Consider the following 27,003-nt stretch of genomic DNA (forward strand, 5'->3'; position numbering starts at 1 on the left):
GACCTTGGTGGTTTACCGAGCAAAACCTTAAATAAAAGGTGACATTATTAATAATAACAATAGCTCACTTTTTTAAAAACTGAGAGTCCACCATGTGCCAAGCACTGTGCCAAAAGGCTTAGGAACATTACGTTATTAATCCTCACAAAGACTACAAGACACACAAGAGTAGTCCTCCCTTATCCATGGGAGAGTAAGTCCCCCCAGTGGATGACTGAAACTGCAGATAGTATCAAACCCTGTATATATACCATGTTTTTCCCTATACATACATACCTGTGATAAAAGTTTAATTTATAAATTAGGCACAGTAAGAGATAAACGATGATCACTGATAATTAAATGGAACAATTATAATAGTTTATTGTAATAAAAGTTATGTTAATGTGATTTCTCTTTCTCAAAATGTCTTATTGTAGTGTATTTACCTTTCTTGTGACATGAGATGATAAATGATTACATAGTGAGATGAAATGAGGTGAATGACATAGGCTTGGTGACATAGTATTAGGCTGCTGTTGACCTTTGACAGTATGTCAGGAGAAGGATCATCTTCTGGACCGTGGGTGATCATAGGTAACTGAAATCACAGAGAAAACAAATCTGCAGATAAAGAAGGGACCATTGAACTATTAATATTCTCCTTTTATAAATAACTAAGGCACAGAGAGGCTAAGTAACTTGCAAAAGGTCACATAGCCAGTTATAGCAGAATCAGAATTTGACATCAAGCACACAGGCCCTAGACCCCGCACTCTTATCCAGTGTGCTAGGGCAGGTTTTTATTAGCACATTTGCTGAGTGTATCTGTGTGGATTTAGATCTGGGTAGAAATGAGGAGAGAGAAGGACCTTGAGAAACAGAAAGAAGATGCAGTGGGAACATATGAAAAATAATAGGATTGGAGGACAAAAGAGAGATGCTGGGGCAGATGGTGGAATATATATTATCTAGGAAGACATGAAGGCAGGGCTTACATTTTGACAGAAGGAGACAAAAAGATTTGTGCAAATGAGATAAACCTAGTTGTTTATCTTCTGCATCAATAATCTTCTTGAAACTCAGAGATTAAATTTGAAGAGTGATTAAATAGGTCAAGTGTGGTAAAATTACTTTTATTTCTCTTATTTATTCTACCTCTTTTTAAACTTTATTTCTCTTTAGATCTTCATTCTACTCTATTTTAGCTGCGTTTAAAAGTGTTCATTTGGTCAGTTTGGGTTTAGAGAATTTCCTTTTCAGAAGACAGTCTGAATCTGGACAGAGAGATTTAGCCAGGACTTGTGATGGTTGCCATGGGACTATGTGAAGCCAAGATCTGAAATAATCCAGGGTCTTCCTACAGGACCCAAACAGCTGAGGCTACGAGAAAGGCAAATGCTTCTTCTCTTTTAAAAATTAATAACTGTAGCTACTAAATTTCTTTACTTTAGCCCAAACCATCTATCAGATAAGGGTGTGTCCGCTCTGCTCCAGGAGCCCCAGCCCACCCTTGTCTAATGCAAAGTGTGGGCACACTCCTTTTTTTCCTCCCCTGCTTAAAGGTCCAGTCTTCCAGAATGTATGTATACGTGTCTTGCATCATGCAGGAGCTATCCTATGGGGTGCCTGGACCCAGGGTACACGCCAGACACCGATCTGAGTCATGGGATGATTGGATGAAGTAGTGAGGTCTCCAGTTGGAATTAGGAAATGGTCCCATGTCAGCTTTGCAAGTGAGTCTCAGAGTACAGATACTCTGTTTAGGCTACTCTTTATTGGTGGTACTTTCCATGGTGGTACTTTCCATGGCTTTGGGCAATTTCTTTTCCTGCGCTGGGTAGATTAGGAGGCAGCCAAAATCTCTTCACTAAATCTTTGGAAGTCTGTCTTTGGTTTACTGCCCCAGAAATTCTACGTGCCTCTGCCTCCCTGAGTGTGAACCCTGTCTTTTCGACTCAGCAAGACCTCTCGGCTTTCTCTGGGTCCCACTGCCCTGAGTTTTGGTCTGGAAGTTGCCTCTCAGGCAGTAAGCTGATGTGATCATTTACTTCCCTTCTCTCAGGGATCACCATCCTGGGCTACCTGTTGCTCAACATCTCAGAACTATTGTCTCATATGCTTTGTCTGTTCTTCTGTCATTTCAGGCATGAGGGTCAATCTAGTCCCTGCTTCTGGCCAGAAAAAGTTGCCTATTCAGTGTTGATACTTAGCTCCTGGAGTTGGAAAGCTGGTCACAATTTATTACTCTTCAAGTTCATCCTATTTGCTCTGATTAGTAATGTTTTATCTTCAATATTTAAATATAAGGAAAAGTGCTTATATTGTATATTACATTCTATTTTCAGGGTTTTAGCAACTGCTTTTGGCCACTCACTTTGTTGTGGTTGACATGTTTATTTACTTAGCTATTCTCATTCTTTTTTGCCTTCTTGGTTCTTTTTAGTCTTAGTCTTTTTAGTCTTTCCTTTAGGTTACAGATAAAATCCTAATAGAAGAAGCAATAGTTAGGGAACATTTCAAGAATCTTGAATTAAAATTGTTAGGTAATTGTATTAAAAAATAATTAGCAGTATGGTTTCTATCAACATCCTAGATATATGAGCTTTCATAGTAGTTCCAAGATATTTGGTTGCCCTGAGATCTCACAATATTTTACAAATCAATACTATTTTCCATTTCGCAGGAGGAACTGAAGGTAAAGTGAAATTGTTACTTGGCAAAGGACATTTTTGATTCAGAAGGTAGATGTAGAATAGAAATCCATTAAAAACTGAATTGAAATGCATGAGAATCTCGGTGGCAAACTAAAGCCACACATAGCTACAGGCCTCAATCCCATGCATCACATTTCAGTCTTGCTTCCTTTCCTCATTCAGTGATTCGGCTGTTCAACAGTGTGGGTCACCATCATAGGAAAGAAGCAGAACCGAAGAAGGAGATTTCAGGCTGCAGCCACTGCTGAAGTGAAGGTGGAATTTAGAACATTGGCAGTGGGAATAAACATACTGCCAATTTCAACATGCAAAGTACATGTCACTGAACATTGCAGTGGCTTCCTAGGCTTCCGAATGTCAGCAGCACCGCGAGGCCATGAACTACTAAGGCCCGCATTATGAGACACTTGAAAACTGGTGTGGACAAGAAACTTAAGATTTAGGATCAAAGCAGCTTTATTCATGCATTCTTAGGGCCAAAACAAAGCCATGACTTTTAAACTTAACTTTTCTGAACCTGTTTTCTCATCTGTAGAATGGAAGGGTTTTTTGTTTTGTTTTGTTTTGTTTTCTTGCTTGTTTGTTTGTTTTACCTTCTTTACAAAGAGCTTTTAAAAGGAAAATATGAAGAGTCACACTGTTATTTCAGATAATCACAGCAGAGTCATCTGCACCACACTATATTCATTTTCACGAACTGGGGAAGGTTAAATTTGAAATAGGGCAGAGAAGCATTTATCTTAAGGTAATAAAAAAAATTTAGTGCTGGGGCAGATAGGAATTTCAAAGACCTTTTAGATCTATTTTTCCCCCCTGTTAGTCAATAAATAGGGCTTCAGAAGTTCACATTTGTGTGAGATGATGCTTTGCAGTGAATCTGAGACCTTTGTCGTTACTTTTCTGTAACCATTACCTTATTAGGAACAGATCCACACTGGATCTGGAATCAAACACCTTTGAAGTTGGAGCAGCCTCACAAAATAAATAATGGCTGTTCACATGTTTCCTTGCTTTTCTATCTTCTCCCTGTAATCGGATGATAATTCGGAATCATTGCTAAACAATTTATTATCTTCCTGAAGTATAATATCTGTCATCTAACCTAGCTGCACTTAACTTTAAAGACATTTTAGCCCATTTATTTTTACTTGGTTATGATGCAAGGTCCTGCATCTAATAATGATCAAACTTAGACCTGCAGTGAAGTCAATGTTCCTGGCTTCCAGCCCCCCTCACCTCCTCCTAAGCTTCACTTGGCATCATCTTTGAGCAGCAAGTCTAAAGACAGGCCAAAGGGGGCCTGCTACCCAGGCAGAATTCTGCATTCATTAAGCCACAGGAAACTGTGGGGATTGGAACTCCTGGGGTGGAGGCTTTGTATGAGGGTGAAGTTTTCCATAATTGGACAAAATCAAGGGACCTCTTCATTTCTCCCTGTGTAGCTCACAATTCAGAAAACTCAAAAACATACAAGGCCGTCTTGTGCAATTCCATTTGCGTTTTCCTGTTTGCTAAAATTAACAAGATCTGCAAGTACACTTGCTTCAGTTTTGACTCAGTCTCTATCTTTTGCATGGGACTACTGTACCAGTTTTCATCCTACCTTGCTATGCTGAATTTAAGCTTATAAGCCTCACCCTCACTATACTTCGCTGTGGTATAACCTTAAGTATTGTCTGTTTTGATCCAAGACATATTATTACTTATTTAATGTTAATCTTCATATTTTTATATTTCATAAAAGCAGGAGTTTGTTGGGATTTTGCATTTTCTTATCACAGTTTTTTTTTTTATCACAGTTTTCATTGGTGTTGGCTCCCACTACTTCTGTTGTTTGATATTGTGAATGGTGATGAACTTTAGGCAGGACAAGCGTTCATCAATTTATTCATTTATGTATTTCAAACATATTATTGAGCATCTTTTTATAAATCGGGTGGTCCCATGCATCCAATGCAGCAGGGGAGTGTTTGCCCTCACGCTGTTTATATTTTAGTGGGAAGAAATAGCCAACCAATGGTTAAATCAATAAATGAGATGCTCTTACAAGCAACAGGTACTATAAATGTGAAGTGGGATAAAGAGTCACTGTGGGGAGGGGACCATTGTGGACATTGTAGTCAGGGAAAGGTTCTTCGAGGAGAAGGGGCTACCCTGCAAATGGCTGGGAGATGAATGGACCTAGCCGAACAACAGCAAAGATGTAACAGAAGGGAGAACAGCATGATGGGAGAAGGTGACAGGAGAGAAAAGCATTAGACAAGATCTGAGGAGGTGAAAGTCAGACAATTCATATGCTCATTAGCAACAATGGCAAACACTTGTGTGCTTTATATACATTAAAAAGTTTCATCCTTAAAATGACCCTGTGATGTGGGTACTACTATGATCATTGCCTGTTTTGCAGGCGAGGAAGCTAGGGCACAGAGAGGTTCAGTAACTTCCCTGAGCACCTGTCACGCGGTGATAAGAGGTGAAGTGAGTACGGGAATGCAGGTCTGAACCACTAGCTAGCTGGCTAGCTCCCTCTCTTCCCCTTTCATTCCACTTTCATCAGTAATAAGGAGCCTGGTCACATGGATTCCTTTTTTTTTTTTAACTTTTAATTTTTTAATTCCGACATGCTTAAAAGGTACTCTATCTATGAGTTTCAACTTAAGTGTCTCCTTCCCTGCAAAGTTTTTCTTTCTTTCAGTTTATTTAAACAGTTATTGAACATATGAATAGGCATCCCACATGACATACCAGCACCAGGCTTCAGGGTTTGTCAAAGATATGTAAACCTGGCCCCGAATCTCCAGAACCTTACCAATGGCTAGTCAGCAAATGGACACAACAAGGAAGTGTGCTCTAGGCATGAGGAAGCCATGGGGACAGCGGGTGTTGGGGCCACCTCTCCAGAGAAGAGAGACATAATCCCTAGCTTCCATGACCAGGATAGGTCAAGGACTTAAGAAGACCATCGTTGACTTTGATAATCTAAGATGGATGAAGGCCCTACATCCAGCCAAGATGAACAGAATCAATATCAACCATACAATACCTTCTGAATTCCTTTGTATTGGTCAGCTCTATCTCATGGCTTCACTTTTCAATCTGAGGTGTTCTGAGTCATCCCTCAATTGTTTGACTTGGAACAGTGTCGCCTCCTCTTCCAGCTCACAACACTGTTTTGAGGTCGGCCCACAGGGTTAACCATGTAGGTTAACCTTTTAATGTTTTTTATGTTCCTTATCTTTATATTTACAAACTAGGTGACTTGATTTGAAATGTCACGGAGCTGATATGATATTAAAAGAAAGCTTTTATCATAGTAAAAAATGTTTTAAAAGATCCTAAGTGGAAAACAAAAGTGGTCCCTGCCCTCCAACAAAACGAAGAAACAAAAACAGAAATTTTCTTTGCCTGATTGAGTTATCTATGGTTGCATTTTAGAGGAGTCCTGCCAAGGATTTAAGGACTTTAAATAAATTAAAGAAGAAAAGGTTTGATGATGCATTTAGATGGCCAATGTCAGGTACTGAAATTTGGGATATTACAAAATTGAGTTCTCACGATAGCTGTTACCTCAGCCACTACCCAAATATTTTCAAATGTATATGAGGTTGTTCTTTTTAGAGAATGAGTAAATATAACTGCAACCTGGGCCTGGTAGCATTGGGCATGCTTTTGTAATTCTGAAACTGTTAGTATGAAAACATGCAAGATTCACACTTTCCCTTAAATCTAGGAATAATCAGATTAAGTTCTTGTAAAATATCTAGGAGTCACTCACTACCATATGAACTTACTCATTTATGATGTGGATGACGGGATGTGAAGCAGCAAGCTTCCCAGAATGAGAAGGTCTGGAGCTGTAGTCTAGAGAGGAAGCCTGATGATGGGGGCAGAAATCTGCGCTGGATAACTGAAGAGAAGTTCTCTCAGGTTAGAGAGGAAAATAAAATAAAACAGAAAAGGGCTAAGGAGAGAAGTGAGTTTACTTATTTATGAATAAAATGCTCATCACGGTGCTGTTTGTAATAGTGCAAACCTGAAAACCCCCTAAGTAGTCCTAGAAAATAGGGAAGTGTTTGAATAGTTTAAGGGCAGGGCATTATAGAATATTCTAAGTTAACATGGAAAGTGTATTTTTGAGGATTACTTGAGGACTGAGTGTCCTCACCATATAATGTCAGGATCCAGATTGTGTAGAAAGCATCAACCTCACTTTGGAGCAAGGAGAGGACTGCAAAGAGAAAAACCTTTTTGGAAGGAAATACATTAAAATGTTATTTCATATTTTCTAAGTTATCTTAAATGAGAATATCTGTCTGTTAGTTCCTGCTGTGCCCTTTTTATCTGAGGATTTATGTCATCGATCATGGAAAAATTTTAGCAATTATCTCTTTAGGTATTGATTTTCTGTTCTCTCTTTTCTCTTCTCTAACTGGTGGTAGAGAATGTTGGAGCCTCTGGGTCTGCCTTTCAGAACCCCGAACCGCCTTCCTGACTGGTCATTCCATCAACTCAGGGAATCCCTCACACTGGTTTGCTCTTTGGTTATATATATTCATAACCATATTGATTTGATTTCATTTCTGAGATTTCTAATTCATTTTTTACATCTACCTTTGTTTTATTTCTGACTTTTTGTTTCAGTTTCACGTTCTTTGATTATGGGTGCTGGGTTTTTCTTTGTCTTTCTAATGATCTCAGGTGTGATTATGTAAAGGTGGTTTTCAGATTGCTCTACGTGGCTTTCGTTTCAGAGAGAGTACATTTATCTCTCGATCAGAGTTGCCTTTTCTTCAGATTTATATTCTTCATGTATTTTGAAATTTTAGATTGTACTCTCATCTGGAGTGGGGAGGTGCTTGCTCTTCCGCTTATTTTCCCTGCTTTGTTCTCTCCTCTTCCCTCCTTAACAGCCTTGCTGTGACGTCAGCATGAACTCGGTGTCCAGTCCAGTTTGTACTACTTAATCAGGGTCACCCATGGAGACACTGTGGCTCCCAGAGATGCAGGAGGTGGGGTGGGGTTCCTGACTGCCCCAATGTGTCTGATTTCTTATCCCCAGTACCAGTGGGCTATAGTGTTTTCCAACCTTTTTTTGCAAGGAGGGAGAGTGCCCTCCCTGTTACTGGTTTCCGTGGACTGCTCGCTGTGGTACCCTTGGTGCAGGACATGCTTTGCTGTCTGCATCCTCCTGGGAGTGGAGCCTCTGGCCATCTCTGCCGTGCATGTGGACCAGAACCCAGGACACCTGCAGCTTCAGTCCCACTTACTACTTTTGGGTGACGAGGGATTCGGGATGTGTGTAGGTTAAATTAGAGAAAAACTTTGTAGAAACATACATTTCACTTCTAAAGTATGAATGGCACCCTTTTGAAAGTAGGGATGAAAACGAGAGAGTAGCCATTATTTCCTCCAAACTGGAGGTCATAACCATGAAGGGATAGTGTTTGGGTCCCTGTCAAAAGAAGCAGTAAGCGAAAGGCAAGGAAAATATTTTCCCCCATTTTTAGAGTATGATTTGTTCATAGACAAAAAGAAAACTATGATCAGCTGATTCTTTCGGATGAGAGAGTAAGCTGTCAAGTGCTTCCCATCTGGTTGAGCTCCTGATCCAGATGGGCTGCCAATAGTAATTTATGAAAGGTTTGAAAGCAACTTGCTGTCCTCGGGAAAGAATCATGAGAACACATTAACATGGGGATGTGCTCCCCTCCCGTAGCCCCAATTTGCAACAGATGCAGAGATGGGGCAACTGCTTCCGCTCTGCAACTAGAACCATCTATTTCTGAGCCAGGAGTCAGTATGTCTCTGCTCTTTAGGAAAAAAAAAAAAAAAAAAAGGCAAGCGTTTACCCCCCTTTCCCTCTCCTCCACTGGCTCAGTGAATGGGGGGGGGGGTGCTCCCATGACAGGGGTTCCAACAAATGGCCAAAGCAGCCCTCAGAGCCTATCACAGCTGAGAATCTGGGATGCTTGGGAAAGTGAGCGTGGACAGCAGGAATGGGGGGGCGCAGCCCTGTATCTAGTTCCCTCGGGGGGAGCAGGCCAGAGTGGCCAGGACCTGCCATGCAGGACCCTGAGGCCCGGAGCCCCTGGAGCCCTGTCCCCTCGTGGGGCAGAGCCCAAGCGGGCGGCAGGGTCAAGGGCAGGGCGCCCGAGCTCAGGCCGCCCCTGGGCCTGGGCCTACCACTTGGTGAGGCCCCCTGGAAGGAGCCACCTTCCTGAGTGGCTGCTGGAAAGCAGGCAGGCCGTCTGCAGGGCGCCAAGGAGCTGCTGGCAGACAGAAGCTCCTGTCTCTGCTTTGATCAAACCATCTGCTTCCTAGGCTCTGAGGAAACTGCCAATGTGCATGCCGTACGTGCTTCAAAGTGTTCTGGAATGTTCAAAAGAAAAGTCTGGAATCACTGTTTAATGTTCCTAACTGACACTGATGAAATCAGGGCTGGAAGGAACCTGAACCCCAGGATTTCAGTCAGAAGGAGCTGAGGGAGGGAGGGAGAGGCCTGGGCTCAGAGCTGTGACAGGCATGTGCCCTGGGCTCTGGGGCAGGGAAGACATGAGTCCCCATCCGACAGACCCCCAGCAGAGCCGGCGGGGGGCCAGGGACTCTGGGGCCCCTCAGTGTTGAGGATGGGCCTTGGCCCCAGGTGAGAGCAGGGCGCCGTCCAGGCCTCATCTAGGGGCCACCAAGCATCCAAGAGGAGGTTGCTTGGTCCTAGGGCAGCTTGAAACTCCTGTTATCGGGTGCAGGTAACAGGCCCAAAGTCCTTAGAGCCTAACACCTACTGAAGACTTCACCAGGGACATTGTTTTTAAAAGATTTTATTTATTTACTCATGAGAGACACAGAGAGAGAGGCAGAGACCCAGGCAGAGGGAGAAGCAGGCTCCATGCAGGGAGCCCGACCCAGGACTCCCCGGGGTCATGACCTGAGCCAAAGGCAGATGCTCAAACCCTGAGCCTCCCGGGCGCCCCAACAAGGGACATTTTTATACAGTATCTATGCATATGCTGTTGTTCTTAAATCTATGTCTTTTTTCCCCTTACATTTAGACTAAACTATGTATTTTATCTAACCTGAGAATAGGCATTGACCCACAAACAAGGCCATGTGCTCAGGGCTACAGAGGACATATGGGTGAAAAGAATGTTGTCCTTTCCCTTAAAGAACCTGCAACACGGGGTGCCCAGGTGGCTCAATGGGTTAAGGGCCCGCCCTTGGTGTTGGCTCAGGTCACGGTCTCGGCGCTGTGAGACTGAGCCCTGCATCGAGTTCAAGTATATTCTCTTTCTCCTTCTCCCTCTGCCACTCCAAACCCCCCTCCCATTAAAAAGAAAAAAGAAAAAAGAATTTACGGTGCAATAGATATATACCGTAAGGCACAAATCACCACAAAATGAGACCCAATCTCCCGGGTCATTGAAAAATCGAAAATGAATTGTTCTTCCAAAGACACAGATCGCATTTGCTTGGTTGTGAGTCATCGAAATTAAGGTTGTGGGATGCCCTGCTTCTCCCTCGGCCTGTGTCTCTGCCTCTCTTTCTGTGTGTCTCTCAGGAATAAATAAATAAAATCTTTTTAAAAATTAATTAATTAATTAATTAATTAAGATTGCAAGTTGCTAACGAGCTATATTTTCACAGAAGGAATGCTTGCTGTGGTTTCGTTGGCCCATTCTAGTCTCTGTGCTGGAGAATCCTCTAAAACGGGAACTGGGACAAGTGTCCCTCTAGTGGCCCCTCCGCAGATTACAGGCCGGTATGTTGGCTCTTGGAGAAGCCGGCCAGTTTCAAAAGAACACGCCAGCCAGACTAATCCTGTTTCCACTAATAGTCCACTGGAGGGAAGATGAAATTTTAGAGGACGAATGCCGTCCCATGCCATCATATGTCAAGAGCGTGGACCCTGAGATCAGATGGACCGGTTCAAATCCCGGCCCCACCACTTAGTGACAGTGACCCGAGCAAGTTACTGAGCCTTTCCCTCAGTTTGCTCATCTGCAAAATGGAGATGACAGTTATACCCAGGTGATAGGGTAGTTGTGAGCATTAGAAAAGAGACAATGCAAAATGTTAAAAATGCTGCCTTGTCACAGCGAGCACTCAGTCATCATTTTTGGAAAAGGTGGGCACATTTATTTTCTTTTTAAAAATTTTTATTTAAATTCAATGAATTACCATATAATGTATTATTGGATTCAGAGGTAGAGGTCAGTGATTCATCAGTCTTCTGTGACACCCAGGGCTCATCTCATCACGTGCCCTCCTTAATGCCCATCACCCAGTTACCCCGTCCCCCAGCCCTCCTTCCCCTCCAGCAACCCTCAGTTGAATTCCTAGGATTATGAGTCTCTTTAGGTAGACATTTACTTCCACAAACTGTTCCCTGTGCCTTCTTTCCACATTGCTGCTACTTCGCTTTTCTTTGTTATGGGTCTTTCTCATTCCAGATTTGCATATTTTACAGAGAACTCGGAACTTATACAGGACAAGTGGGCTTTTAAGTGCTTTTTTAGTCTATAATCTCCCAAAGTCTAAAACCTAACCAAAATACGGTTGGTATTACCAATACACTGCTTTTATTTACAAAATCTGTAGACATAAGTAGCACTAGAATTATTTCTATACAACTCTCCTGATTTCTTGATTATACTCTTCGCCATTCCTAAGTTATTACAATGCGAAACTGATTGTTTTAAGCGTAGCATCTGTGAAACATTCTGCATCAGGAATAAGATTCCTCCCAGGGGGTTAATTTTTTCTTCCCAGTTAAACTTCTCTGGGGCTCCAGTGGTACCCACAAGACACACAGGCATCCCATGCACATCCAACAAGATTCTCAAGCTGCCTGATAAACTCTCACCACTTTGGCAGCTTTATTGTCATTCCTGTGAAGTTACTTTACCTCTCGATTGTATGGGATCTTGCCCTCATTTCATTACTAATTAAATTCGTTTTTACCAAAAAAAAAAAAAAAAAAAAATTCGTTTTTACCGAGTCATAAATTAATTATTTGAGGTAAAATCACGGAAATCTATACCTCCCTCCAAGATCTTTTCTTTAACTCTGGGTAATTAAACTTCAGAGTTATTGTGTTAATCTTTATTAGTATTGGAAGGAAATGACTGACGCAAAATTAAAGGCATCAATTTCTTACATAGTAGGAGAGACTCTGTCTTAGGGGTGGGTTGACCAATTAAAAGGTGCCCTTTCCACCAGCAGTGTTTCTCCATTGTCTGGCATTGCTGCTAAGCCTAAGTTGGACATGGTTAGAAAACCTGCTCATTTATCTTCCGACTAGAGCAAATGGGATCCGACTTTAAGATCATTCGTTGTTCTAAAGGCATGTGCATTTTACAAGCTTTCGTGTCACTTTTCTCATGAAAGGTGAAAAATGACAATGTGAGGCTTAGTCTCTTTTTTATGAACAAGTACATTAGATTCCTAATTACTGGTGATAACTTGGTTTTCACTAAATGAATATAGCCTTGAGCATTCCTCATCATTGAGAACAAGGAATTTAGTGTTACATAAATATTTTACCCTATTGGATTAGTAAATGGTTTGTTAATTGGCTGATCCACATTTCTATTCAAAGAGCATGTTTAGATAAATGAATCCTTTAAATAACACCCCCAGGAGAACTCTTGGCAAACACACTGTGCTTTTTGCCATAGGGTTGTCAAAATATCTTAGAGGGAAATACGACAAAGTAAACCTTTAGAAAAGAAGATCAGACCTGGTTGCAAAAACCCATAACTCCTCTTTTCCCTCAGGACTGAGTGATTTAAACAAGGGAAGATAATTTGGTTTTACTTAACTTCTGTTATCCTAAAGCCTGAAGCCCGATAACTTTTATCAACTCATCCCTACCACTTAAGAGATTCGCTTTGAAATGTTCCCTACTCCCGGGGCTTCTCTCTCAGGGCAGAGTGAACTAACAGCTGACTCCTTCCATTCAGCTCTCCGGTAACCGGAGTCCATGAGATGATGGGATGCATTCAGAGACGAGTGGACCATCTGACCCAACAGTGTTCGGCGCACAAAGAATTTGCTCTTAAGAAACAGCAACTAACTGCCTCAGTGGAGGGCCACCTCAAGAAGGTAGTCTCTTGAATGTGTCCTCCCTTGCCTACTACTTAGATACAACCCTTTCCTTGGTGATACTAGATGGCACAGCACCTGCACATGGGGGCCTGGTGGGAGGATAGCAGTGTGTCTCCTTTGGCTTCTCTTAGGTTCCACATTAGGTCTTGTAATCGAACAGCATGAAGCTGTAGTTCACTATTGCTCAGCAACCATTCCTGTCCCCGGCTGCAGACACTTGCTGTGTCATCCTACCCGCCACGCCAGCCCTGAGTACGGACACACAAGGGCAGTTCTTGCTTTGCACAGAACCGAACTGTCTGCATATTGGGGTTGTGTCCTTGTTTTAACATGGTTCTGTGCAGGTCTCCAGTTTGCACGAAATTCAGTTAACGTGGTATTGTACGACATGAAGACAGCAGGCAAACACCAAAAATGATGTCTTAGGGATTTCCAGGGATAAATTGTCACTATTATACTTTGGCAAACAAGGTCAGTACAAAGGACATGGTCATTCTGAATAAAATAAAACATACACATGAAAGTCCTCTGCAGAGTGGATACAACGGCTTGGTATCTATTTCCTATTTTCAAAGAGGAATAAAACCAGGCAGCTGCTGTTTGACTGAAGAAAAAATTGCTTATCTGTAGCTGGGACATATAGCAAAAACTATTTCAATGACATTAATGCTAATCAATGTCGATGCCCATTTTCAATGGTGTCTTCATCTGATACAGTGGACCCATATGCCTGACTTAAGTAGAATTAGTAGACTTCACAGGAGAGGACCTTAAATACCCATGTCTCTGTCTAAATTGACTTTCCACCTGTTATCGATCCAGAAACTTGGGAATTTGAGCCTTGTTCTGATGCCTGGGTCCAGGGAGATTCCAAATATGGCAGCAGCTGTGGTGCCACATTCCCTAGAGATTGAGACTCAAGCTAATTTGGTGGTGGTGGACAACACAGCAGGAACTCAGACAACTGTCGCTCCTTGTCTTACTGCCAATTCAGAGCCAACTTGACCAAGGGAAGTATGGACTCTGGTTAGAGCCAGGAGATGAAGAATCTAACTCTGATGTTATAGAACCCCTTAAAGATGACTTTTTCACTGAATCACGTGTACTAAAAATCAAATTGCAGTCCCCCACATTCATTAATTAAATGGCCTAAGTGTGTCCCTGTGTTTTATTGTCACATGTACAGGGTTTGGTACTGCCCCAGGGCCTCTAAATATAACAACCCATAGGGTGATTTAATACCTAGGTTTTGGACCTTTACTTCAAGACATACCTGTAAACTGGGCACAGTAGACTTATAGTGATGATTATGAGTTAATCAATCAGATAAGTTTATCTCTGCTGATGTATTTTAGCAAGTACATTATCTATTCTAGGTAATATAGATAAATTCTCAGAAGATGTGGATGATTGTTTATATCTCATTTCTGTTAATAAAATATATGTCTGTTAATAAATATATGTCTTTAAACACATACCCTCTGTTGATGGGTCAGTCGTGTTACCTCCTACAAAAAGCAACATTATTAATTTAAACATGACATTCTAAAATATTTAAAACTTTTTAGATGAAAATTGGCATATCCATTTAAAGTACAATGGGATTGGTGAGAGTGGTATTTATCTTTTCTATACATAAGTCATCATGTATGCACATATGTTTTACTAAGACTGCCATATATTCTTTGTTGCTAAAGGTGGAAATGTCAATTCAGAAAATCAGTCCGGTACTTTCCAATGCAATGGATGTCGGTTCCAGCCTTTCTGAATCACGGAAGATTTTGAGTAAATACTTGGAACTGGATATCCAAGCTAAGGTAAATTAAATAGGAATTTTTATTATGGTAATGACTTTGTAAATATGATTTATTTATATTCAGTGGCTATAAAACTTAATCCGGCTCTCTTGAGGGTTGCAATTCTAAATTGATATTGTGGTAAACAATGACTTAAAACTTCTATTATGTGTATCTAAATTATTTATACTCATATGTGCATTTATTAGTGTGTTTGATCTCACTGAGACTGCAGCTTGGTATTAAATAGTCATTTGGCCCCTTTTCTTTGCCTGGGAGATGTTAGCAACTCCTTTTGGGATGCCACAGGAGGCAGGGCGAGTGCTTCTCTATGACTATCTGTGATTTTCTGCTAGAGTAACTTACAAAATTAAATTCCCAGAAGAAGCATGCATTAATGCAAGATTCTAGGAAGCAAATAAAAACACAATCTTGCTTGCAAGCCCGATATTCAGGGACAGGAAATACCCTCTTCTTCCCGGCACCTCCTCTAGGTTCCCCTTGCCCCTCTCCTATGGGACTGAGGTTCCAGGACTCTTGCTAGTAGCTCCAAAGCTGTACTGAGTCCCAGCCTGCCCCAGCAGGTGTTCAGGAGAGTGGGCCTAGCACTTCCCCTGGCTTACCCATTGGTAGGCAATGGTTATTCCATGGGTTCTCGGCCAGAGGGCCTTCACATTTGGAAACTCACGGACATACTGATTTTTTTTTTTACTCATTATTTAAAATGTTTAAAATAAAACGTATGTCTGAATCCAATTTCTCTTTTCCTATTTTAAGAATTTTAGAAGGAGGGAGGAAATGGCATGGGGAGAAACTGTCCTGCTTCCTCCTACCCAGAGTGCTATCTGGAAGCAACACTTGGAAATGAAAATTAGCTTCATTCACTGGAGGACTTGGGAAGCATATTAAATACAAGCGGGGAAGCAATTCTTTCTCGCTGCAAATGACAGTGAAGCTTTTTTCTTTCATTTTTGCTTGATTCCTCGCACAGTCTCACATAAAATTTTACGTGGCTCTTTCTGGGGGCAATTGTAGATGTAATGCCTACCCTACCTGCTTATCCGTTCCATCTGTTAGATTTTACCTGCTAGAAATTGCACTCAAAACTCAGAAGAGCAACCCTGTGGGCCACTTAGATTTCATATGTAACATTTCCCCTACATTTGCTTCAAAACCCTTCTAGGTAGAGATTCAAATAAGACTGCATAACTGACATGTCATCTTTTATAATTTAAACAAGGAGTAAACAGTCTCTATAACCTTGCCATCTCCTGTTTAACAAAATTAGTTTAAGAATTTGCTAGAGCTTTTGTTAAATTTCATAAAGCAATTCTCACATATACTTGTTAAATTACTTAAAACATTTCCGCCATGTTGTTTTATAACTTTTCACACCAAACAGCCTTTCTTCTATTTGTGACCCCAAAAAAATAGAGTGCTCCAGATGAAAAGTGGAGCTGATAGAGTGAGAGAATAATTTGAGATGGTTTTCATTTTAAGATAATTTTTTTTTTTTTTTTTTTTTTTTTTTTTAGTTTTGAAAGTTGTGCCTTTCTTTCATCAAGGAGAGTTCTGGTAGCAGATCAATTAATAATCGCAATAGATGGGTGTACAGAAGGTAATGAAATGTGAATGTTCATGATTCCCCTGTCAGCTTCTGACCCCCTGTGCTTTGCTTTCATAGGAGACAGCACAGGAATTAGAAGCAGCTGCAACACTTGTGACAGAGAAAAATGAATTTGAGCCTGACAAAATGGCATTGCTTTCTTCTAAAGCTAAATGGCTGGAGGAAGAATTAAAAATCCTTGGCCAAAGCATCAGCTCCAGGTCACAAGTCCTGCAAGCTTATGTGGCGTTTCTACAGTCATCAGAAGAGGTACGGTGCCTGTGTGCTGACCTTCCTTCAGGTGGCCTCTTCCCTTCCTCCTGCCTTCCTGGGAAATAGAAGCCCTGGCAGGTGGTCCGTAGCTTCCACTTCCATGGGTGCACTCACTTCGTGGCCCTTCATTCTCCAAGGCACCATGCATGGACTCAAAGAGTAAGTTGTTTAACTAAAAAAAGAATGCAAGTGTGTCGGAGACATACTCACAAATAAGCAAAGTGGTTGTGTTGGAACACGTTTTTTTTTTTTTTAATTGTGACCAACAAGCATTTACAATACCCTGAACGTTGAACAAAATGATTTAAAAAGAAGTCATCTTCTTTGAATACCCAAGCAATTAGTGCGATTCATTTAAAATACATACACGGAATCAGAAATTAGGGGCTTTGGGGTCCAATCTCAGATCGGTCTTGTTTGATGCCTTTTAACGAATCATGTCTGAGGGCGGCTTCCGAGGCACTCTTCTGACAGGCTGTACTGGAGAATCCGTAAATGCCCGCCGTAGACGAGGGTTCCATCTCTCAAAGGGCCCAGCCTCTGGGCGATGACACCAGTAATGGAGGGGTGCTAGGTGCCGCCTCCTTCAACTCTGGGGGCAGCGCGCCCGGGAGCGCCTGGCATGAGGTGGAACCAACATGGTCCACTCAGGGGTAAAGCCAACCAGGAGCGTGCTGGCATTGCGTTGGCTCACTGTCACCTCCCCCTGTCCCCCTGCTACCCCGGTGTCCCGACTAAGCACAGCTCCTGTCAGCAGCTCCCATGCTCGCCCCTCCGGAGGAAGGCCATGCCCAGTCCCTGCAAATCTGCGGTCACCACTGCCGCCTCCTCCACATCTTTACTCCACCTTTTGTCCTTTCTGGCTTTTTTTTAGTGTTTCCTAGTCCCATACCCTCATGGTTTGGCAGGGGGCTGGGAGGCGACGGGATTATCCTGTTGAACGTTTTTATCCAGAACTTGAAACGGTGGAGAAGGTACAAAGACGTGCTGCGTCCTGTGCCTTCGTTGCCCGGAACACACCTGCTTGGCTTCAAGTTCAGCATCCACCCCCATGGCCCCTCTGGCCTTGGGCACCAGAGCCTCTCTGCGCTGGGACCTCAGCTTTGCGAGAAGCACCTCCTCAGAGGACCTCATGTCCCTGTCCTTGTTCTCACTAAACTGTCTTCCTCCCTGGGCGGCCTTCTGTCCTCTCACCCCCTGCCCCTCCAGCCTTTCCTTCTTTCCTCACCAGCTCCCGGTTATTCATTTCCAGCCCCACCCCCGCCCCCCTGACTCCCCACTGGTTCCCAGCACTGGGCCACCCAACGGTCGGTTTACTCAGCTCCCATCTCCAAGCTTTTAGACACTCCCGCGGAAAATCATACAATGGTGCTGATGGGCACCGTTACCATGGGTGGGCTCTGCCTCAGCCAGGATCCCCTGCACCCCTAGTCGGTGCCCACGCGGTAGTAACGCTCAAACATCTTCCCCGGTTTCCTCCCCTGCCCTTTCCTCGGATGTGACTGGAAAAAATGAGGCCATTGAGCCTAGGTGTCTTGACCTCCTTCAACTTCCAAACCTACTGATTCGCTTCATCCCTCCTCCAGCTGCCAACCCAGTGGAGCCTGTCTCTGTGCCCCCCAAGAGCCAGTGGTCAGCCCCCTGGGGACACATGCCTCCACCCTTCAGAATCTAGCCTCAGCCGGACCCACCTCCTGTTGTTCAAGTTGGCTCTTTCCATTGCTTCCTTCTCTTTGGTCTGCAGCCGTGCCTGGTGGTATTGCCCTCAGCACAGCTGGCGCTCTGTGGTTGACCTTCCCGTCCCACGGGCACTCTGGGGACAGGAAGGTGACACGTCTCCTTTCTGCATACCTGTCCTCCCCCAGCCTCGCCCTGGTGCCTCTAGTGTATTCCCTTTGCAGGCCTGCCCGTCGCCACCTCTTCAACCCATTGAGAGGGCTCTGAGAGCCTCCTAACTGGCTGCCAGATGAGATGGTGTATTTTCCATCTTCATCCCCCTTAATCTCTCTGCCACATTTATTTAATTCACTCACTCTCACCTCCTGTGACTCTTTAAAAGATAGATTTGTGTAAGTCCAATTTGCATAGGATAAAATTCACCTATTTTAGAGTGTGATGATTTTTAGTATATTCATAGAGTTGTGCATCACTGCACTCTGGTGTTAGTACATCTCCATCACCCCAAAGAGAGGCCTGCTGCATATTTTGTCACTCCTGGCTTCCATCCTCCAGCCTCTGGCAAGCATGGAAAGGCTTTCTGTCTCAGCAGATTTACTGTATGTGGATATCCACATAAGTGGCATCATGTTGTCTACTTCTTTATCCATTCATTTTCCTTTTTCCTCATTTAGTTTCCTGTTCCTGAAGTGTAGTGGGTCATGGAGCTCTTACCTGTGCTCCCTTTTGGACATTCTATACACTTTCCCTACAAAAATCGCACTCCTACCTGTGGGTTTTTTTTTTAAATTATTATTATTGGAGTTCAATTTGCCAACATTCGGCATAACACCCAGTGCTCATCCCGTCAAGTGCCCCCCTCAGTGCCCATCACCCAGTCACCCCAACCCCACGCCCACCTCCCCTTCCACTATCCCTTGTTCGTTTCCCAGAGTTAGGTATCTCTCATGTTTTGTCACCCTCACTGATATTTTCACTCATTTTCTCTCCTTTCCCTTTATTCCCTTTCACTAATTTTTATATTCCCCAAATGAATGAGACCATAAAATGTTTCCTTTTCCGATTGACTTATTTCACTCAGTGTAATACCCTCCAGGTCCATCCACGTCGAAGCAAATGGTGGGTATTTGTCGTTTCTAATGGCTGAGGAATATTCCATTGTATACATAGACCACATCTTCTTTATCCATCATCTTTCGATGGACACCGAGGCTCCTTCCACAGTTTGGCTATTGTGGACATTGCTGCTATAAACATCGGGGTGCAGGTGTCCCAGCATTTCACTGCATCTGTATCTTTGGGGTAAATCCCCAGCAGTGCAATTGCTGGGTCATAGGGCAGACTATTTTTAACTCTTTGAGGAACCTCCACACAGTTTTCCAGAGTGGCTGCACCAGTTCACATTCCCACCAACAGTGCAGGAGGGTTCCCCTTTCTCCGCATCCTCTCCAACATTTGTTGTTTCCTGCCTTGTTAATTTTCCCCATTCTCACTGGTGTGAGGTGGTATCTCATTGTGGTTTTGATTTGTATTTCCCTGATGGCAAGTGATGCGGAGCATTTTCTCATGTGCTTGTTGGCCATGTCTATGTCTTCCTCTGTGAGATATCTGTTCATGTCTTTTGCCCATTTCATGATTGGCTACCTATGGTTTTAATTCACCAACTCAAAAATGGTTCCTCAAACCCTACTCTTCCAAGTCCCAGACCAATGCTTTCAACTTCCATTTATACTAACTCCCTCTGTAACCTGTAGGCTCCTGAAGCTCAGCAGAACACAGCCAGTTATCTATTTTTCAAACATGTTTTTCCTCTGTATCTTGGCCTTGGAGTAATGATCTCATCCTTTCTCAGAAGTCCTATGTATAAGTTCCGAAGTCTTTTCCAAGGCCTCTCTCTAATTGAACACTTATTTTGTATGAGGTCCCATGGTCTTCATTCCTAATTTACTTTATTTATTTAAAGGTTTTATTCACCTATTTGAAAGAGAGAGAGAGAGAGAGAGAGAGAGAGAATGAATTGGGGAGGGAGGAGCAGAGGGAGAGGGAGAAACAGACTCCCCGCTGAGCAGGGAGCCCTACATGGCTTGATCCCAGGACCCTGGGACCATCATCTGAGCTGAATGCAGATGCTTAACCAACGGAGCCACCCAGGCACCCCCATCCTTGATTTCATTTAATTCTTGTAACACCTCTTTGTTGTTACTATTATCCCTATTTTACAAATGAGGGAAACCGAGACTCTAGGAAGGTAGTTGTCCAAGATCAAAGAACTAGTAAATGTCAAAGCTGAAGTTGAATCCCCAGTTGACTTCTTTTTTGTCTTTTCCTTTGTTGAAGGCCATTCTATCCCTTGTTTGTCTATGGGGACAACCTAAAAGATTTCTGAATTCCCCTTCCCCTCCACCTGCACCATCACTTCTTCAGTTCAAACCCTCATCTCTTGTTCACTTGAGGATGTTGTCTTCTGTTTTCTCCACCTCCTATAATTCCCCCCTCCAATCCTTTCTAAAAAATGGTCATTCTAAAGCAAATCTGATTGTGCTACCTCCTGATATTCAGGTAATATGAGAAACATAATTTGTGCAACAAATCACAAATAACTTTCTTCTTCAAATTATAAATAACTTTTTACCAAAAGTGGATGAAGTATTAAAATTTATCATTAATTCTCTTAAAACACAAACTAGTACAGATTCAAGGGAATTCCTATAATGGCATCATTCTCTCTGGTAGTCAAGGCTTCTTTGAGGTGTTGGAAAAAGAGGATGAATTAAAGTCTATATTTTGAGAGTTGCACACAACCGACAGTCCCTCGAACTGACACCCAGCCTGTAGCTACAATCTCAGATACATGCTGATAGTTGTCATGCTGATTCTGAGCCATTGTGATGGCTATCAGTTGTCTCAGACTACTGAGAATTTGTCATGTCTTGTTGGTTACAGTAGGAAACAAGTTGAAACCTGCTGGCCACCTTATCTGGCTCAGGGATCCTTCTAGCTTCTTTTGTAACCGCTCAGCTTGTGCAACCAGAATTTCACTCCCACTACCATCTTTCATCACGCTCTGAACCAGCCAGTGTTTTCACACTTGTGCCTTCATGCGTGTGATCCCTTCCATCCAGGATCCCGTTCTGCTCCCTCTCACCCTGGACAGTTCTGAAAGACACAGATCAAATGTCGCTTGCCTTGGGATGTGCTTCTCTATTTACTCTGTGTAGAGTTCATAGTCCCTCCTCAGTGAGGCCATAGCATTGTGCTGTGTATGTGTGTATATGTGTGTATGCTTGTCTTTGGGTTTCAGTAATTTGCTTACAGTTCTCTTTCTCCCAGAACTATCTTTGGGAACCCAAGGAAATGAATGCTTAATTCTTACCAGGGAATCTGAGGAGACTCCATGAAGGGAGTAGCATTTTCAGTAGTTCAGAAGGAAAAGTAGGAACAGAAAATTAAAGAAAGCTCATTGTGGGTTGAAGAAACAAGCATCAGCTAGAGGCATGAATAAATGGAATATGAGAAATGAGAATAGAACTCCTGTTTCTGAGCACCATTTGGAGGCCCACCTATTAAGTTGATTTAAATGATGCTTGATGTTAATATCTTTAAAATATGATGACCAACCATTGCTTGAAATTTCTCACCCTGATTCGACCACTTTGGGTAGTTATGAGCTCTTTGAGTCTTGTCCTATTGGCCATTAAATATTACTCAAAATGCATAAAAGCTTATGTCAAAATTTTTCTACTATTTCTCCATTTCCCAATTACCTGTTAATCTATAGTTCTACAGGTGCATTTGATTTTATGTAAGCTCTAATCAAAGAGAGTGATTTAAAATAATCTAGCAATCTAGCATTGCTTAGCATATGAGAAAATATGATTTTAGGCAGGTGAAGTAATGTGCCTTAGTAAGGTACAGTTTAATATTAATACTTGCACAGAAAATTAGTAGTTGTACTTTTTTATTCTGGTTTATTACTAATTAGAAGGAAATTGTGATTAGTAATTATAAATAATTTTTCACTGGCTTACATTTCTTTTTTTCTGATTTGTATTCCCTGGTTGTGTGTGTGTGTGTGTGTGTGTGTGTGTGTTTATGTGAGAATCTTCCTTCTGAATTATAAAACACGCTGTAAAGAGAACCACACTGGTCTTTGACGTAAATTGTCCCCAGTTGTAAAACATGTACATATGTAATACAGAAGTAAGGTTTTGGCTCTGGTAGCTAGGTCTTTTTTTTTTTTTTAAGATTTAATTTATTTATTCATGAGAGATGCAGAGAGAGAGAGAGAGAGAGGCAGAGACACAGGCAGAGGGAGAAGCAGGCTCCATGCAGGGAGCCTGATGTGGGACTCAATCCCGGGACTCCAGGATCATGCCCTGGGCCAAAGGCAGGTGCCAAACCACTGAGCTACCCAGGCATCCCCCTAGTAACTAGTAGGTCTTATGGGTAGCAGACTTGTCAACTTAATTTGCTACTGAGGGGCAGTCTTATCTGTCAACAACCTAAATAGATTTTCATGTCTCTTCAGTAAATTGACAATATTTAATAATTACTTAAAGAATTCTGAGATGTAGTTTCTGTTTAATTTTCTACAGGCTTTTATTAGAATCTACTGCTATTTTTCTTTAAAAATGTTTTTAAGTGTTCTTAATTTTCATTTATACTCTTCTTTTCGTTTTGTTTTGTTTTTAGGTACAGGAGCAGTGTCAGGGCCTAAAGCAGTTTTACCAATCTGGAATCCTGCAGAAGGAAGAGGATGCTGCTGAAGCCAAGCATCAATCTGACTCAGCTGAGGAGCAATGGCAGCTATTTTTGAAGAGGAGTTTTTTAACTCAAGACCTAGGGTTTGAGTTCCTTATTTTAATAAATATGGTAAGAACGACATTAAATGTGTCACACCTTCTGCAAAGATTCCTTGTCAAAGTCAAAACCATAAATTCAAAAGTCCATCTGTCTGCTAATCAGCCTTGCTGGTTTAGGAGGTTGTTTTTGGTTTTATTTATTTACTTATTTTTAGATTTATTCAACTTAGAACAGTCCCTAAAGCCAGGCACTTATATGCTTAGTTGGTCTTAGACCTCCTATTCATTTCTAATGAAGGCTATTTTTTTTTTTTAGATTTTATTTATTTATTCATGAGAGACACACAGAGAGAGAGAGGCAGAGACATAAGCAGAAGGAGAAGCAGGCTCCTCTCAGGAAGCCCAATTCGGGACTCGATCTCAGCACCCCAGGATCACCACCTTAGCCAAAGGAAGATGCTCAACCACTGAGCCACCCAGGCACCCCAAGGAGGGCTTTCCTTTATTTATATATTTTTTAAAGATTTTTATTCATTTACTCATGAGACGCACACACACACACACACAGAGAGAGGCAGAGACACAGGCAGAGGGAGAAGCAAGCTCCATGCAGGGGGCCCGACATGGGACTTGATCCTGGGTCTCCAGGATCACGCCCTGGGCTGAAGGCAGCACTACACTCCTGAGCCACCAGGGCTGCCCCTAATGAAGGCTATTTTAACTATTAAGGAGAAAGAGTGACTTGACTATCCTTCAAATACAACATTTCCATTATTACATAGAGACCTCAGTAGAAGTCCATCTGAAAGTTCTGTTATTTTGAAAGCATGTAACAAGGTCCTTACAAAATTTCCGGGGGTTAAAGACATCTAGAGTGAATTACCATTTTGAAGAATTTCTTACTATAGCATATCTTTTCATAGGGCAGCTCTATTATATTTAAAAATATACTCTAGGGGATCCCTGGGTGGCTCAGTGGTTTGGCACCTGCCTTTGGCCCAGGGCGCGATCCTGGAGTCTCGGGATCAAGTCCCACATCAGGCTCCCTGCATAGAGCCTGCTTCTCCCTCTGCCTGTGTCTCTGCCTCTGTGTATGTGTGTGTGTGTGTCTATCATAAATAAATAAATAAATAAATAAATAAATAAATAAATAAATAAATAAAATAAATCTTTAAAATATATATATATATACTCTAAATTTTAGTTGTTGAGTTGTTATCTGTAAAATACTCTAGAATCCTTAGATCAACCTCCTAATGAAACTGCTCATTTCATTGTTACAAAATGCTAGATATTAGAAATTTTTTTTAATATTAAGGAAAATCTGTCTATGTAACTGTTTCTAACCCTCTGTGGTTACACAGGGAGAAAAAATTGTTCATATTTCATTCTTCTCACATATGAAAGTCATTCAAACTCTGAACATAGTTGCAGTGTCTGAGTTTTTTCTGTAGGTAGCCACGTAGAAATCCTATCTATCATTTATGAGATAACTTCATTTCTCTTCCCATCGTAATTCTCCCAGAATTTTTCTATGTTTTGTCAAAATAATTCATAAAATGTAACCAAAAAGTGAGGTCCAACTTCAACACAAAGTATAACAAAATGGACATCATTCTTTACTAAGGAGACCTAAGATTATGCTAGCGTTTTTAGCAATAATTTCTCTTTTGCTGGTTCATATTCAGCTGTGATGAAATAAAACTCTCATTGCATTTTCATTATAATTCCTACCAAGCTACTTCTCTCTCATTTTATATTGGTCAGGCATTTATTTTTTACATACAAGTGCAGGCCTTTACATTTATCCCAATTTAATTTCATTTTGTTTGTCTTCACTCATGATTCTATCTTGTTAAACTAATTCTGAACCTGCTATCTACTGCATTAGCCATCTTTTCTGAGTTTAATTGTATACATTTGATAAGTAGGCCTTCTGTGGCTGCAAGTAGATTTTTAATAAGTGTCCAGGGACAAGTCAGCTTCCCAATCCATTAAGCCATCAGTTGATTAACCCGTTTATTGAACAGTCATGGACACTTTCAATAGTACTTCATTTCAACCATTAATTCACAACTTTCCCCCCTTATCTATAGTGAGAGAGACAGCTCAAAAGAAGGTCTACCTACCAAGAATCCTATCAATTACATAAGTATTATTTAGCATAAATCAGGAATTCTTTCCAAAGTGCTCACAAACTACTGGATTGATGATGAACTTACTGCACTGATTTTCATTATAAAGCTTATCAGTCTGTAAATAGTGTAGCCCACCCTCTCCTTGTGTAAATCAGGGCATTTTCCTTTCTCTAACTTTCTGGCTTTTCTCTTATTTTCTGTTGATTTGCAAAGATTACTGACATCTGCAATTTTCCCAATACTCTGAAATGTGATGAATCTCAGTCTGGAGTCTGAATTCATTTGGAAGATTAGGTCCTGTAACTATACTCATCTACTTTGAGTTATAATTTTCTCTTTATCTACTCTAGCTCCACATTTGCTATTCAAAGACTATACTTATTAAGTCTACGTGAAAACAAAATAAGTATTTAATAATGCTGATTTATCTAATGCTATTCTTAAGCATCAGAGAAAACTTGCTAAGCAATTTGCCCATGTTCTTTTATTACATAGGTGCTTTACAGTAAAAACCAAGTTATTTTACATTTGGAGCATTTAGAACACATATTACCTATCTATCATCTTTTACATTTTTACTTTGTTCGTTATATAGTCTTCAATCTCTTGATGTGACTGCTCTAATTTTTACTCATAAGGGAATTAAAGTATTTGCAAACTGCATTTATGTGTCCATCCTTTTAATTACTAACTTCATTTCAGAAATTTTTCAGTTCTGTAATTTCTTTTCTAATTACATTTCAATTGCCAATGAAATTCTCTCTCTTGTCCTCTCTACATCTTTGCTGTACTTTCTTGACCATATTAATCATGGGTATTTTAAAGTGTTTGTCAGCTAATTCCAACATCTGGGCCGGGAGTTGTTTCTGTTGTCTACTTTTCTCTTGGTTTTCAGTAACGTAGTCCTGTGCTGCCAGGACCCATGAATATTTGTCAAGTCTCAGACATTATGTGTTAAATACATGCTTTACCCCAAGGTCCTTACTGCTTCCATGTAATAAATTTCTCCTTGTTGATAAACATTAAGATCCACATAATAGTTAACTTTATTGGTTCAGTGACATTCTGAGATAGGAAATTGTTGGTAGAGCAATTAAAACACATTTTTAATGCTCTTCATATTTTTTGGACCATTAGGTTTTTAAACAAACATTATTGTTGAAATGTGGTAACCAGTTCTGTTGTTAAAAAGAAGGCCAGCTGGCATTTTCCACTGAATGATTGGGTTGCTGTAGTTCATCTTTTCAAGCTTGAAACTGAAAAATTTTCAGTTCATTTAAAAAATCATCAAGATCAGAGAAATTGATTTAGGTGAGAAATCTGGCAGACATATTGATCAAAGTGCCAATTTACTAATTTATAGCAGTGAATATCAAGGATGCGATCCAGGATACTGCCTTCCTGTTATCAGCATATCTAGAAAACAAAACACACCATTTGTGCCTGAATTCAAATGGAAAATGGGTAATTTAGATTACCCATTAGACAAGAATATGGCAAATTTTTCCTTGCCCCTGCACAGAAGTAGAATGTGTATTGTGTTTACCAACTAGACCTTGGACAAATTATTTAATCTTCCTGAGTGGTCAAAATATTTAAGTCTGCCAAGTACATAATCACTATTCTTGAATCCTGCTAGATAGACAGCAACTACTACTACTGTGGTCTCTTTTTTCCAGACCTCACTTGAATCATACCCTGCTGATTGTGGTCGACACTGATATGCTGCAATTTCCAAGTTTACATTAAATTATATGTTACATTTTGATTAATAGTTTCCTAATAATGTATAAAAGATATGCTAATTTTATAGCATAGATCAAAAATATTATTTGGGATGGGTTCTGCTGAAGTCTTATTATCTTTTATGATATATTAGAATCTTCTTAACCATAATTACAGCATATATCA

The 27,003-nt window shown here is 41.3% G+C and overlaps 1 protein-coding gene across 3 annotated transcripts in view; it reads left to right on the forward strand.

Annotated features, from left to right (window-relative positions):
- CCDC141 (coiled-coil domain containing 141) overlaps positions 1 to 27,003 on the forward strand; it is a 180,655-nt gene that overhangs the window by 111,011 nt on the left and 42,641 nt on the right. For all 3 annotated transcript variants that reach the window (XM_072811090.1, XM_072811092.1, XM_072811091.1), the window contains exons 9-12: positions 12,656 to 12,797; positions 14,498 to 14,617; positions 16,281 to 16,472; positions 22,845 to 23,024. In XM_072811090.1, coding sequence (XP_072667191.1) covers positions 12,656 to 12,797; positions 14,498 to 14,617; positions 16,281 to 16,472; positions 22,845 to 23,024 — 634 coding nt within the window. The remainder of the gene's footprint in view (positions 1 to 12,655; positions 12,798 to 14,497; positions 14,618 to 16,280; positions 16,473 to 22,844; positions 23,025 to 27,003) is intronic.

This window comes from Canis lupus, chromosome 34 (assembly GCF_048164855.1).
Source record: "Canis lupus baileyi chromosome 34, mCanLup2.hap1, whole genome shotgun sequence".
Lineage (NCBI taxonomy): Eukaryota > Metazoa > Chordata > Mammalia > Carnivora > Canidae > Canis > Canis lupus.